Source organism: Neovison vison, chromosome 7 (assembly GCF_020171115.1).
Source record: "Neovison vison isolate M4711 chromosome 7, ASM_NN_V1, whole genome shotgun sequence".
Lineage (NCBI taxonomy): Eukaryota > Metazoa > Chordata > Mammalia > Carnivora > Mustelidae > Neogale > Neogale vison.
In genome coordinates this window covers 60,028,365-60,042,987 of record NC_058097.1, presented here as the reverse complement: position 1 = coordinate 60,042,987, position 14,623 = coordinate 60,028,365, and the positions used below count along the sequence as shown (strand labels likewise).

Sequence of the window (14,623 nt, the reverse complement as noted above, 5' to 3'; positions counted from 1 at the left end):
TTGGTTGCAAATGATGCAACCTCCTTTAGCTAAACTGACAAGGAGTTAGGAAAAGAGATGGGGCCCCATCTCACCGCCCCTATCTCTGAGAAAGCTGGAGAGGGCCAGATGCTTTGTAGTCGGAACAAGTCCCATGGCCAAGCCTTGGGCACACAGAGCCCTGGGTGTACCTGCTACAGCCTTCTCCCAGCATCAGCACCATAGAAGCCCTGCAGGGCACTCTAACTGGCTGAGCTGATGTCACATGACACACCTTGGCACGGGATGCTGGGCAATAACCTGGCTTCAGCCAAGGAGCAGAAAAGCCTCAGGGCAGGCAGCCTGGGCACCAAGGGCAAGGGGGTTCTTCAAATGGAGCAGCCAGAGACAAGCCGATGAGAAGCGCGGGTATCCCCCACTCCCTGTCAAGAGAGGCTGAGATGAGAGGCAAAGGCGCTGGGCTGTAGAGAGCAGCGCATTCATGTCCAGGCTCCACCTACTGCTGGGGTCCACTCTCCAGAGAGCATGCCCCTCTCACCCTGTACCCCCCCAGGGGAGCAGATCGAGGCCATGGTGAACAAGCTGGAGGAGGAGAAACACACCTTTATTAGAAGAACAGTGTGGACACAGAAGGGAGAACACGGGGAGGGCCAGGATCCAGGGAGCCGGCACCTTCCCCTGTGCCCCTTCCAAGGGCTGAGCAGAGACGGGCTGGTATGCCCTGGCCGCACACCCACAAGGCCCTGCTCCCCCGGGGAGGCAGGATGCCTGAGCTTCCCATGGAGAGGGGTGATAAGCTGCCAGGTTCACCGATCCATGCTGTCATCCGTTGGGCTGGAGAAACAGGTCTGCAGCAGCTTTTCGCAGAACTCCAGCTCCTCCTGGATTGGGGGGGACAAGAGTGGGAGTCCTGAGTGCGCGGCGGGCCCCTGGCTCCAGCATGCTCTGAGCCTGAGATAGCTTCTCTTCCCCCCCGACTGCGTGCCCCAGAAGCCTCCCAGCGTTCTCTGACTTCTGCTGAGATCCACAACTCACTGTTTCTCTTCTCACCTGTGCCTGGATTACTGAACCAGGATAGGGGGGGGTTGCCCAAGGCCGTCTCACCCCACTGGTCTGTCCTCGCCTCAGCCCCCTTGGGCTCCTTCTAACAACCAGGTATGACCAACCCCTACTAGTCCCCACTCAAAATTAAAACCCCTTCCACGGGTACAGACCCCAGAAACCAAGAAAGAAGCACTCATAGGTGGTACTGCGCGAACAGAAAAGGTATCTGCACGGCAGAAAGATGCCAGAAACAAAAACCAAAGAAAAACAACCATGTGGGCTGAAAAATCTGCAACTCATCAGGAAGAGCTAACATATTTAATAGTTCAAGAACTTTAACAAACCCACTGCAAAAGCCACCACCCAGTAGACAAACAGGCACAGGATATGCATGAACAGTTCACAGAAAGGGAAAACCGTCCAACTTCACTCGCGGGAGAAACGTCAATGCAAACTGAACTATACTACTACTTTTCACCGATCAGCTTGAAAAAACAGGTCAAAAAAAAAAACAGGTCAAATGGCCTGAGGTACGCTTGGGCACTCTCACGGCTGGACTAACAACTGGTCCAACTTTTACACAGAGCCACTTAGCAAAACATAGCAAAAACGGCCCTTAACTCTGTAACTTCACCTTTCCTCTGCCCTCATCCAGCTGTCCCTTTCCGGCAACTGCTCCACAGACACACTCACACGCATAAACATAGGTAAAGGGTTATTATTCTAGCCAGGGTGGTAGCAGCAACCAGCGTGTCCAGTAAGAGGGGTCATGACACGAAAGCAGCGACCTACCTTGCAGCCCTAAAAGAAACAGGGAAAAGCCACACACAACACACTCCTGCACTCCTCCCTGAGACGCTGTGAAAGGGGATGAGGCAAGGAGCAGAAAAGTGATCGGGACAGGCAGATTTTGCACAAAAGGGAGATAGAAAAAAGAAGAATTTATACACACATTTACTTGTGTCCCCAGACTGTCTTAGGAAGGTCACACACGGAACTGGGGGAGCTACTGGGTGGTTAGGAATGCGGGCAACAGGGTGACTTTTCACTGTTTACCCTCCCGTGCATCTTGAATTTTGAACCACGTGACCACAGGACCTTCTCACAAGAAAGGATTCATGAAATTTAACTTTTAAGTTTACCTACAAAAATACAAAAGAGGGCTGTCTAAGTCATGATAGAATGACCTTCTAGAACACCATGCCGCTTGCATTATTCAACTATGCTAAAATTAAAGCAGACCTTGGGGCGCCTGGGTGGTCCAGTGGGTTAACTGTCTGCCTTCAGCCTTCAGCTCACGTCATGATCCTGTGGTCCCACGATCAAGCCCTGTGTCACTTATCCCTCTTCCTCTGTCCTTCCCCCGGCTTGTGCTGTCTTTCTTATGAATAAATAAAATCTTAAAAAAAATTTTAAAAGAAAAGAAATAAAGAAAAAAATCAAAGCAGACCTCTATTTAAGTATCTGGAAAGAATTCCAAGACACAGACACATGGGAAAGAAGCCACGAGGAGAGACTGGCATGGCGCATGGATGGGCCAAGGAATGCCAACAGCTCCCAGCAGCTGGAAAAGGAAGGATTCTCTCCCGGAGTCTTCAGAGGGCGCACGCCCCTGTTGACACCTGGACGTCAGGCTCCTAGTCCCCAAAACCATGAGACAATGAGTTTCCGCACTAAACCGCCCGGTCTGCTGTAGTGTGACAGCAGCTGTCGGGAGCGAACACAGCACCGCACAGAAAACAGCACTGCCTGGCCTCCTTGTTCCCTCACAGGCTGTTTCCTTCACCACAGGCCTAACTTCCTGCCGGCACCGTGTCCAGAACAGAATGTTAAATTACACAGATACCCATACCGTGTGAGCCATATGTGCTCGTACACACACATCAGGTGTGTCTTTGTAAATAATGTACTCGGTGTGTTTGCCTACATGTTTCTCCCCCCACCCTGGGCCCCATGAGGACCAAGACTGGATCTCTCTGCCTACCTCTCCACCTACTTGTGGTCTCTATCTGTCAAATAAACAAATAAAATCTTAAAAAAAAAAAAAAAAAAAAACAACTGGATAATAAACAAATGACTCAGTTAACCCCTTCAAACACTCCAAGCTCCTCATCCTCGGGCAGGCCCACAGCCTGGGCTGGGGCAGCAAGCACCTGCTGAGCCGACGGCAGGAGAAACAGGTGAGCGAAGGGATAGGACACAGATGCACGACGCACATCGTGACGCCCGAGTCCCCGCCGTACCTGGTATTCCTCGTGCTGCTGCAGCAGCTGGCAGCGGTGACGGAGAAGCTCCTCCAGGCCCAGCTCGGGCTCCCGGCACTCCCGCACGCCCTGGGGGAAGTCTGTCACCAGGCTGCAGGGACAGGAGAGCCATCCTTGGGCCTCCCTCTGCATAGGGCCGCCCCTCCCCCAGGAGCTGGGGCAAGACGGTTCCCTGCATTAGGCCTCAGTTTCCCTATCGGCAGTACAGACCTCACACTCCCCCCCCCCAGGGCCTACGGGGAGATTTGTACACAAGACGCCCGGCACAGAGCCTGGCCTGCAGCCACTCCGCATGCAGGAGCTGCCACCTGCTCCAACCGCTGCTCTGTTCTGTTATCTTTTCCAGATGCTAATGTGTAGGTCCCGTGTGCGGCGGGGGCGGGGGGAGTGGGGTCAGAGAGACTCCGCCTCTGCCAGGCTGCCGGGTCAGCCCCCCACATGTGAGGAGAAAGGAATGCTCCCAAGTCCTGAATCCTAGAGGGGAGGAGGCTGTGGGGCTGGAGCCCAGTGGTGTCCGCCGAGAGGTGGGGGCGCCGGCCCCAGGCCTCGCCCCCTCGGAGGCCCCAGCATACCTGCACAGGGCTCCAAGCACATGCTCATGGAAGGGGCTGTGTTCTGTCCGGATCAGAGCCACCAGCTGCTGGACCATCCCCATGGAGCACAGGGTCCCTGGGGGAAGGGTCTTGGGGGTCAGCGGGACAGTCCACACCCCTCCCCCAGGCATTCACCTCCCCCTGCCCTCCCTTAGGGATCGTCCCTGGGCCCCCTGCCCTGGCCACCCCACCTTTGTGCTCAGGGTGGCCCACCAGCAGGTTCTGCAGCAGGAATGCCGACTTGACCTTGAGCTTTTGCACCTGCTGCTGCATGGCCCGCATCAAGACCGAGAAGCCATCCAGGCGAAGGAACTGCAGCAGCCCAGCCTCCTGCTCCCGGACCAGGCCTGGGTTGGGGGTGGGGAGGTGAGAGAGAGGGAGGGGCCCTGAGGTTACCATCAGCACCCACAGCAGAATTACTCCCGCCCCCTCTCACCACCCTAACTTCAACCAGCTTGAGCTTCAGAGGCATTAACTTCTCCATGTTTTTTGTTGAGATGTAGTTAATGTCAGCTATTACAAGAAAAGTCTGCCCCATCCCTCCCGCATCCCGCTCTGGCTCTTGGTACCTCTGGGGAACTGAGTCCTCTGTCTATCCTTTGTGGCTGAGCCACCAGAGGTCTGGCTGTCCATCTGTCTCCTGACTTTTGGACATGACTTTCCAGATACCACCCACTCTGGGTGTCTTTCTCTCACTCTTGCCAAAATTCCTTTCCAGCCTCTCTGTTCTTTTTCCAGGGCCACCATGACATGACAAATATATATTTGGTCTTTGCCTGCATTCCTGAGACCAAGCTCCTAAAACCCATGGAATTTCCCAGATGATGGGGGCAACTTTCATTCCAGGGAGGGACTGTGGGCGAACTCCTGGATAGGGTTTACTTACCAGAAACGCCAAAGCCAGGATTAGAAACCTGGAACTTCCAGCCCCACTTCCCAAACCCCAGAGGAGGGGGATGGGAGCAGAATTCATGATCTATCACACCTCCACGAGGAAGCCCCCACTGAAATCGCTAAATAGCGAGGTTCAGAGAGCTTCTGGGTTAGTAAACACGTGTCGGGAGCCACGCTGGCAGAATAAGAGCAAAAAGGCGCATGCGCTTTTGAGGAACAAGATGTGATTGGCTGACAGCTTATGTAAGAGGTGAATGAACACTGCGGGACCCTTAGGTGGTAGAAGGGAATGATCATGCGCGCGCTGCACGATAGGGCTGCTCATTGGCTATTACAAACCGTATATATGTGCGTGAACTTCCGTGTAGGGGAGGAGCGCGGGGCCCCGGGAGCGGTGGACCAGCACGGGTTCCCGGCGCTGTGGCGTGGTGCGCCTGGCGGAGACCCCCGGGGCCCCGGACGGGGCTGCTTCGAGCGGGGCATCCCAGGGACAGGGCTGCCCCCAGATCGCGGGGCAGGAGAGCGCAATAAAGAAGCTTGCCACCCTGTGTGCCCCCGGGTCGTTCTTGATGGTGAGAGCGACAAACACGTGTGTGTGCCCCGACTCCAGGGACAGAAGCTCCTATGCTCAGGACCCCGCTAGACCTCGTCGTCCTATGCCCATCTTCATCTGGCTGTTCATCCGTAGCCTTTCTAATAAGCCACCAAACACAGGTACTTCCTTGAGCTCTGTGAGCTGTCCTAGCAAATTATCGAACCTGAGGAGGGGGTCATGGGAACACCCAGTATATGCCCAGTAACTAAGAAGTACATGAAGCCCAAACTTTTTTTTTTAAGTTAAACCACACCCAACATGAGGCTTGAACTCATGACCCCGAGATCAAGAGTTGCATGGTCTAGGGACTCGGCCAGCCAGAGGCCATCTCGTGCAACTGAGCCCTTAACCTGAGATGTGCCAACCCCCAGGAAGTCAGTGTCAGAATGGACCAGAAAGGGACTGCAGAACACCCAGCTGCTGTCCTGAGAGTTGAAAACTGGTCATCTGTAAGCGCTCCCCACACATTTGGTGTCACAAACATTGGGAGTGTGGGGCACCTGGGTGGCTCAGTCGTTAAGTGTCTGCCTTCGGCTCAGGTCGTGATCCCGGGGTCCTGGGATTGAGCTCTAGATCGGGCTCCCTTCTCCGCAGGAGCCTGATTCTCCCTCTCCCCCTCCCTTGCTTGTGTTCCCTCTCTCCGTCAAATAAATAAATAAAACCTTTAAAAACAACAACAAAAACAAACTGGAAGTGGAAGAAATGGACTCTCCTCCAACATCAAACAGAGAACCATGGGGGTGGCATGGGACACAGCAATTCCAACCCCAGGCGTGCCCCTCCAGGAGAAAGGAAAACATGTCCACGAAGAACCCTGTCCACGTGGTTCAGGGCAGCACTGCCATCCAGCCAGAGGCAGAAACCGCCTGACACCCCCTGAGCAACTGATGCACAGTAAACAAGACGCAGCCCCTTCGGAAACGACCTATTATTTAGCCATAAAAAGGCATGAGGCGTCAGTATAGGCTAATGAACCTGAAAACACGAGCTCAGTGAAAGAAGCCAGACACAAAAGGCCACGTGGTAGACACATCCAGAGCAGGCAAATCCATGGAGACGAGAAGCAGACTGGTGGCTGCCAGGGGCTAGAGGGAGGGCGTGAGGAGGGGCTGCTAATGGGAATTCGGCTCTTTTGGGAGGGATGGGAATGTCCTGGAGTTGGACAGTGATCACAACCTACAGAACATGCTAAACTGTATACTTTCAAAGGATGAACTGCATAACCTGTGAATTCTATCCCCGTAGAGCTGATTTAAGATGGAAACAGTCCGGGGCACCTGGGTGGCTCAGTTGTGAAGCATCTGCCTTCAGCTCAGGTCATGATCCCAGGGTCCTGGGATCGAGCCTCGCATCAGGCTCCCCACTCAGCAGGAAGCCTCCTCCTCCCTCTTCCACTGCTTATATTCCCTCTCTTGCTGTCTCTCTCTCTGCCAAATAAATAAATAAAAATCTTAAAAAAAAAAAAAAGAAGGAAACAAGGAAACAGTCCAGTGGGGCCCCCAGCACAGCACACACACAGACAGGGGCCCAGCTCACGGTGAATCACGGAGAAGAACGCAGCCTGGGTTCACATCTCACATCCGACTCCACAGGGTGCCCCGGGCTATCACCTAGGTGACCTGACCGGGTGGCTCCACCACGTGGGTCTGGTCTCCATACCTCAGAGGCTGTGTGCCTGGACTACACAAGGTAACATGTGCATAGGGCTTGGCGTGGGGCCTGGCACAGAGGGCCCCACAAGCACTGGCATCATCCCATAGTGGCACCTGCTCCCCAGGAGACGGCAGGAGTGAGAGCCACCTCTCTAACAGGTGCAGGCCGGTTGTCGCTCAACACCCCACCACAGGCCGCGCCCCTCCTCACCACAGGGAGCATCAACAGCACAGAGGCCACAGACCCTGATGTGCAGGAAGCACCTGAGCTAAGTGGCGCTCCCGTGTCCTCAGCATCTGACTCTCTGCCCGGTGAGGGGTTGACGGGCTCTCCACCCTCTCCCCGACGCCCAGCACAGTCTTCACTGGCGACGGGAACATATGACCAGTATGGCTCCCTCGGCCCCTCCCCAGCTGCCTGAGACACTCACAGGAGATGGCGAAGAGGGCCTTCACACGCACCAGGTCGCAGGTGTCCCGGTCAAGCAGCCGCAGCAACTTGCGCAGGGCGCCCAGGCCTAGCACCTGCTCCTGGATGGCCGCCACGTTCTGGCTGCACGTGCCGATGAGCTGCGCCGCCCGCCACCGCAGCCCCGCGGGCCCCGCCTCCAGGTATCGGCCCACCAGCAGATGCATGCCCGACAGCTGGCAGAAGTCTGTGCCAGAGAGAGGGACCGTGAGAGTCCAGCTGGGATGGGCTGAGCTCTGCACCCCCCCCAAAACTTGCCTGCTGAAGCCCCAACCCCCAAGTGCTTCAGGATGTGACTGTATTTGGAGACCAGGCCTTTTAAGAGATCATCCCAGTCAAGTGAGGTCCCCAGGGTAGGTGCTGATCCTGGTAAGACTGGTGTCCTTCTAAGAGGACATGAGAACACATACGGGCACACGGGGAAGACCACGTGAGGACACACCGAGACCTGCGCTACCTGCAAAGCAAGGAAAGAGCGCCCAGGAGAGACCAGCCCTGGCCATACCAGGATCTCAGACTTCCAGCCTCCAGAACCCTGAGAAAATACACTTCTGTTTCAGCCCCCGTGGCTACGGCAGCCCCCACACACAAATACAGCAGGGCAGGCTGGGGGGGGTGGGTACAGGCTGGCTCCCAGGGTGGGGGGGTTCTGCTTCAAATGCGGGCCCCGTCAAGCACTCAACTGGGGGTCCCTCCAAGGCCAGCGTGTCTCCATATCACCAGCACATGGAAGGTTAGGGTCCTGGACTCCAGCCCACTAGATGCCAGTGCTGCCCCCCAGGCCTTGTGACAATCACAACCTCCCCTAAGCCAGGCCTCGGCAAACTATGGCCCACCACCTGTTTTTGTGTTTAAAAAAAAAAGGTGGTACCAGTGAGCTTGGCAGCTCCTCAAAAAGTTAGATGCAGAATTATCACAGGTCCGCTGTGACATAAATATCCCAAATCCCGGAGAGCAGGAACCAAAGCTCCCAGCAGCGTTATTCTCTATAACCACAGCAGAAAGGACCCAAGTGCCCATCAGCGGATAACAGGCGAACATGCAGGGTATTAGCCACATGAAGGAATAAGGCTCCCAGACAGGCCACAAGGTGGAGAATCTTGAAAACGCCACACTCAGGGAAGCCAGCCACAAGAGCTCAGAGTCTACGATTCCACTTAGAGAAACATCCAGAGAACCAGGGAACACCCATCTACACCCTCGATGCCTACCACACGCCCCTCCAAAGAGCTCCTCAGCATTTAGAACAAAACCCATGGCAACTATGTCAGGCTACAAGGCTCGGCCCAGTGGCACCCTCTACCTCCAGCCCCTCACTCACTGCACTCTGCCTCGCTGGCCTCACTGCTGTTCCCGCACACACCAGGCAGGTTCCCACCTCAGGGCCTTTGCACTGGCCATTCCCCCTGCCTGGAATACCTTTTCCAGAGCTCATCTTCTAACCTACTCAACCACAGCCCCACAGTTCTCGGATCTCTCTGGTCTTCAGATCTCTGATCGGTTGGCACGCCCTGGGGAGGCCTTCTCTGACTATGCCACCCAGAACCACCTCCTCACTCATGTTCTAGGCAGTGACGGTGCACTCCCAAGAGACGAGGAAGAAATGACCAGTTTTGGAGAACATCAGGGAGATAGACCTGCTGTCAGGCGGGTGGGGTGAGAGGAGGTCACTCCTGAGGGGACCAAGCAGGAAGACAGGAGAGTCTCTTCTAGGGCCCGAGTTGGAGGCAGCCTAGAGAGGGAGAGGCTAGAGGCTGGAAGGGTGGGAAAAAGGTCAGTGGTGTGTGTGGTCCCTGAGAGAAAGGACAAGAGCCAAGCCCCAGCAGGAGGTGGGGCTGAGGAGGAGGGAAGAGACAGAGGGAGACCAGGGGCAGCCACAGGCAGGCCTGGCTGTACCTGCAGCATTGTCCATGTTTTCACACAGGTCGGCCAGCAGCTCCAGGGCCCCCTCGCGTTCCTGCTGGTCGGAGGCCAGCTCAGCCTCAGCAGCCAAGGAGGGTGTAGGCTGGGACAGCACTCGAAGGCAGTTCTTCATCTGCTCGACTTCCTCCCGCTGGCCCCGGAAGGCGGCTGACATAGCCTCCTGCAGCCACTGACGCCTCTGGCGTACAAGCCAGGACAGGAGGGTCAGGGCAAGAAGCAAACATCTATCAGTGACGAATTCTTGAATAACACTTCTTCTTTTTTTTTTAAAGATTTTCTTTATTTATTTGTCAGAGAGAGAGGGAGAGAGAGCGAGCACAGGCAGACAGAGAGGCAGGCAGAGGCAGAGGGAGAAGCAGGCTTCCTGCCGAGCAAGGAGCCCGATGTGGGACTCGATCCCAGGACGCTGGGATCATGACCTGAGCCGAAGGCAGCCGCTTAACCAACTGAGCCACCCAGGCGTCCCATAACACTTCTTCCTTTTAAGAGCCAACATCTGAGAGCTCCCTGCTCCTTCAGTCAACAGATGCCTACTGAGGCCTTTCCCAAGACAATTTCCTAGGTACTAGATTTACAGGGCAACGGGCTATGGGGTGTGAGAGAAGGGGCTCCCAGGCCTGTCCAGTGCAACCAGAAGGAGATGGGGAAAACAGTATGAGAAGATATGGAGCAGCAGGAGCAGAGATTACAGCTCATTTTCCACCGTGTTAAGTTTGAGGGATCTAAGACGCACCCAAGGTAAAACACTGCGTAGGCCGCCTGACTCTCAGGGAGGAGATCCAGCTTAGACCTGGCTCTCTCGGCCCTGGCTCTATGGACACTCTGAGCTGGGGAGCTTGTTGCGGGGGGGGGGGGGAACATGGGGGAGATGCCAGTGTCCTGAGCATGGTTAAGATGTTGAGTAGCACCCCTGGTGTCTACCCACCAGACGCCAGTAGCCCCCCCACCAACCCCAGTGGGACGACATGTCTCCAAGTGTTCCAAATATCCCCAGGGGAATCAAATCAGAACTACTGGCCTAGCGATACAAACTTGAGAGGCATCAGCATAAAAATCTCAACGCGATATGAGATCACAAAGGAAGTGAGCAGAGGTAGGGAAGAGAAGAGCCCTGGTGTGTGCCATCATCCAGCGGCTGGGGAATGGGGAACGGCCAGTGAGTGAGGATGAAAACCAGGACACTGTGTTGTTCTAGAAACCAAATGAAGAAAGAGATTTGAGGAGGCCAGTAACCAAATGCTGCCTATTAAGTCAAGTAAGATGACAGCTGAGAGCTGGCCACTGCATTTTCTTTTTCCGCTGGGCCTATCAGTGCTCAAATGTGGGCTCTGTAATCAAAGTATCAAAGTAATCAGTTTAAGCAAGATGTTAATCTTTCTGTGCCTGTTCCTACTTCATTGTCCTAAAGGTGACATCATGGAAGTTACTGGGTGACCACGATGTTTTATACACTGGAAACACCATCATCAACTGAACATCACATAAGACAGATATTGATACTCATCTCCAAGACAGCCCTCTGAGTGTTTTTGTCATCCCCACTTCACAGACGAGAAAAACTGAGGCCCAGAAAGGTTGTAACATGCCAAGGTCACACAGTCAGCCATGCACAAAGCCTGAAGTCACACCTAAGTCTTCACGACAGCCTGCTGCCTGCAGGAGTCCTGCCTCTGCACCAGCACCATGTGGCTCCTCAGAAATACCCCCATGAGGCACCCCGACTACTCTTATCATCAACTTGCAAATAAAGACCCTGCTCAGGGGTGCCCAAGTGGCTCAGTCGGTTAAGCATCCGCCTTTGGCTCAGGTCATGATCCCGGGTCCTTGGGTGGAGCCCCACCTTGGGCTCCCTGCTCAGCGGGGAGCCTGCTTCTCCCTCTCTTTCTGCCTTTCAGCACCGCTTGTACACGCTCTATCTCTAATAAATAGAATCTTGAATTTTTTTGAAAAAAGACCTTGCTGGTCAGAAAGATGAAGCGATGTGCCCAAGGTCACACAGCTGGATACTGCTGACACCAGGTCTGCCCGGCTCCCAGAACCCTCCCTCCTCCTCTTCACCTCAAGGCTACTCCGCATCCCCGCGCGGTGCTGGGATGCGGGCATCTGCCCTCGCAGACACTTAGGAGCTCTGACCTGCAGTGGACAATAACCCATCTAGCCCCAGTACAGCCTACTCCTCCGCCTTCACCCCTGGACTCCGCCCCTGCCCGGGCCACCCCTCCCCCGACTTCGCTGGGTCCCCACCTTTACCTCCTCACTCATGGGTTCTGGAGGGGGGTCTGGCTCCTCAGAGCCCGCCGTGATAGCCATCTGCAGCAGGCCTTGGAGGTTTCGCGGGGGCGGAGGATGGCCCGAGTTCCCCGCCGAGGAGCCGCCGCCCCCCGATGAGCAGCCCTGGGAGGCTGAGGGCAGCGCCAGGGGGAGGCGGCTGCCCCCCGAGCCTTGGTCCGCCATGGGCGGTTTGTGAAGGGAAGAATGTGTTTGGGGTAGGGGGTGGTCACCGCTGAGGTAGCTCTGGCGTCCTGACCGGTCGACTCCTGGGGGTCTGCTGAGAAGGTGACGTTTCAGGGGAGTTCCGAGGCCCCCCATGACCCCAAACCTGAGACCCCTCTGCTTCCTCCATACCAACGGGACCCTTCCCCAAAGTCCCAAGCCCCTCCTTTCCCCGCTCGCAGCATGCCCCACCCACTCCACCTAGCAACCCCCTCCCCCATCTCCACTAAAGGCGTTCCCGTCTCTTAGCAACCCCTCCGCTCTACCTCCATAGCAACAAGTCCTCCCTTTGGACGTCTTAGCAACAAATCTCCTCCTACCTCTCCAAAGAGGGGAGCCAAAGCGGTGCGGACCTCACTTCCCTGAGCCTCACCTTCCCCGGGCCTCGAGTCGCCGCGGCGCCTAAAGACACAGTCGCCCGCACCTGACTGCGGTGGGCGCCGCCATCTTCACCGGAAATACGCCAGTCTCGCCCGGAAGTTCTCGGAGCACCCTCCCAACCAGGGGCTGACCTGAGGCCGAGGCGCCTTGCCAGGCTCTGAAGCCCTAAACTGGCCGGAAACAGCGCTTGGCTCCGCCCCCCGCCCTCGCTCAGCCTGAGCTCCGCCCCCGATCCAGATCCCGCTCCTTAATGAGCTCCGCCCCTTCGACCTCCCTGCAAGCTCCAGCTCTGCCTTGGCGTATGCCCCCGCCCCCGCAGTCTAGCTCCGCCTTAGTGGGCCCCGCCCACACCTATGTCCCCGCCCCTCCCTGCTACCCCCACCCCGGGCTCCGCCCCTGTTCTAGGCCTTTCGGCCTCTCCCAACTTAACCCCGCCTCTCCCCTAAGCCCCGCCCCGTGCTGGTGAGCGGGCCACTCCCCGTTAGGCCCCACCCCCTCCTTGCAGGTTGTGCAGTTCTCTCGCTCTCGGCGCTTTTCCCCTCCACCTGGACCCCTGGCCTATCATTTCTGGAGCTCTGGGTTCTCACCCCTCGTATTTGATGTTAGCCCCGTTGGCCCACCTCACCCCTCTCTTGGTCTCAGTTTCCCCAGTCGTCAAAGGGGGCTAACTTGTTCGCGCTGCCAGCCCTCTACAGACGCCTTTACCACCCCGGCTCACCCTCTTGGAATCCTTCCTGAGTCCTGCCCGGTGCTCCGTGCTCGGGAGGGGATTCTTGAAGGCCAAAGCTGAAGCAAAACGCCCGGGCGCGGTGCTTTGCGAGGCTTACCCACTCTGTGCGCGGCCTTTGGGTTCAGGTCTGGGAATGCGCCTGGGCTGTAGAGGTGTTCACCTTGAGCTGGGCTTAAAGAACCCCTGGTGCTGGTCTTCATCAGAGGCCCCACTGCGCCTGGAAAAGGCTGTGCTCACCCTCAGGTGGGGCCCACCGCTAGGCCTGGGGTGGGCCAGGTTATATTTGGGGCAGAAATAGGAAGGCAACTTAGAAGCCGTATGCACTGTGGGGTGTTCCTAGCACTGACCAAAATAGCCCTCAGAGGGGGGTCTGGGTTCCCACCCCCACCCCCAGTGCCCTATTGTATTAGTTTTCTATTGGTGCCTTTAAATTATGAGATACTGGGGGGCCTTAAAACAACACTGATTTATTATCTTGCAGTTCTGGTGGTCAGGAGTATAAAACTTCTTACTGGGTTAGACACAAGGTGTGAGCCCGGCTGTGTTCCTTCGTGAAGTTCTGGGAGAGACTCTGCTGCCGGCCTCTTCTGGCTCCTAGTGGCCACCTGCACTCCTTGGATTGTGGCTGCATCCTTCCGGCTTCTGCTTCCGTCATCATCCCATCTCCTCCTCTGACTCTTCTACCTCCCCCTCTGAAGGGCCCTTGTGATTACATTAGGACCCCCAGATAGCCAGGACCCTGGTCCCATCTCAAGATCTTCAATTCGGTCATGTTTGCAAAGCCCCTTTTGTCATGAGTTGATAATATGCACCGGTTCTGGGGATTAGGATGTGGGCATCTGTGGGGACTGTCATTCGGGATTTTACAAGTTCATTTGGGCTATTTACTACATGCTACTGTGCATAATACCATATAACATACGTGTCCATAGTATGTAATCATGTGCAACATTGTGTATATTAATATATGTATAACATACTGGTGGCCCACACAAAATCTCTCCAGGTAGCCTATAGAATCCATAGTCCCTACAATGACTTTCTAAGTAGGGTGAGCATACAGTTTTCCAGGTAAAGCAGGGTACTTCAGAGTGCAGACCCCAGTAATAATTACAGAATACCAGGCGTATGTTTGCCTTGCTTCTAAGGCCGTATGTGATTTACCTCTTCACTTCATTTTCTCTCTCTCCCCCTCACTTGCTCCCCTCTGGCCACACAGGCCCTTCAATGGTCCCACAACATACCAGGCACACTTCCACCATGGGGCCTCTGCACTTGCCGTCCCCAGTATGGACGGTACTTTGTCCACACAGCTCTGACCCTCATCTTCCTTCAGTGTCCCTTCACTGGAGAGTTCTTTCTTGGCACCGTATCAAGAATCATACTCCACCCAACGAATAATTCCTGTCCCCCTCCCTGCTTTAATCTGTTCTTTAGCATTGGCCTCGATTGTCAAAACATATGGTGTATTTTGCTTAACTTGCTTATCACCCGCCTTATCCACTACTGGGAGAGCTCCACAGGGCAGTTGATCTGGTTTGCTGCTGTCCGCTCACCACTTGGACAATGGTGCCTGCTCAGATGTCGCCCTCAGTAAAGGTTTATG

General features: G+C 55.6%; 1 protein-coding gene across 5 annotated transcripts; it reads right to left on the bottom strand.

Annotated features, from left to right (window-relative positions):
• Positions 1 to 562: 562 nt before the first annotated feature.
• On the bottom strand, positions 563 to 12,524 carry HSPBP1 (HSPA (Hsp70) binding protein 1). 5 transcript variants are annotated; one of them, XM_044257619.1, is made up of 8 exons: positions 12,227 to 12,524; positions 11,664 to 11,961; positions 9,387 to 9,591; positions 7,453 to 7,677; positions 4,072 to 4,227; positions 3,860 to 3,956; positions 3,267 to 3,378; positions 563 to 860 (listed from the first exon to the last, which is right to left on the bottom strand). In XM_044257619.1, exons 2-8 carry the CDS (start codon positions 11,865 to 11,867, stop codon positions 786 to 788), a joined length of 1,074 nt encoding a protein of 357 aa, XP_044113554.1. In that variant the 5' UTR covers positions 11,868 to 11,961; positions 12,227 to 12,524; the 3' UTR covers positions 563 to 785. The 5 variants fall into 5 exon arrangements, with proteins under 5 accessions (XP_044113554.1, XP_044113555.1, XP_044113553.1 ...); XM_044257620.1 differs by having other exon boundaries at positions 11,664 to 11,958; XM_044257618.1 differs by having other exon boundaries at positions 12,280 to 12,370.
• Between the last annotated feature and the right edge of the window lie 2,099 nt (positions 12,525 to 14,623).

What these genes read in the sequence shown, in the direction of transcription:
- HSPBP1 (XM_044257616.1), bottom strand. Translation starts at nt 12,002, where the DNA reads ATGGGGGGCCTCGGAACTCCCCTGAAACGTCACCTTCTCAGCAGACCC. An exon ending in CAGAACCCATGAGTGAGGAG is followed by an intron (nt 9,592 to 11,663) that starts GTAAAGGTGGGG and finishes CTTGTACGCCAG; the next exon opens with AGGCGTCAGTGGCTGCAGGA. An exon ending in GTGCTTGGAGCCCTGTGCAG is followed by an intron (nt 3,379 to 3,859) that starts GTATGCTGGGGC and finishes CTGTCCCTGCAG; the next exon opens with CCTGGTGACAGACTTCCCCC.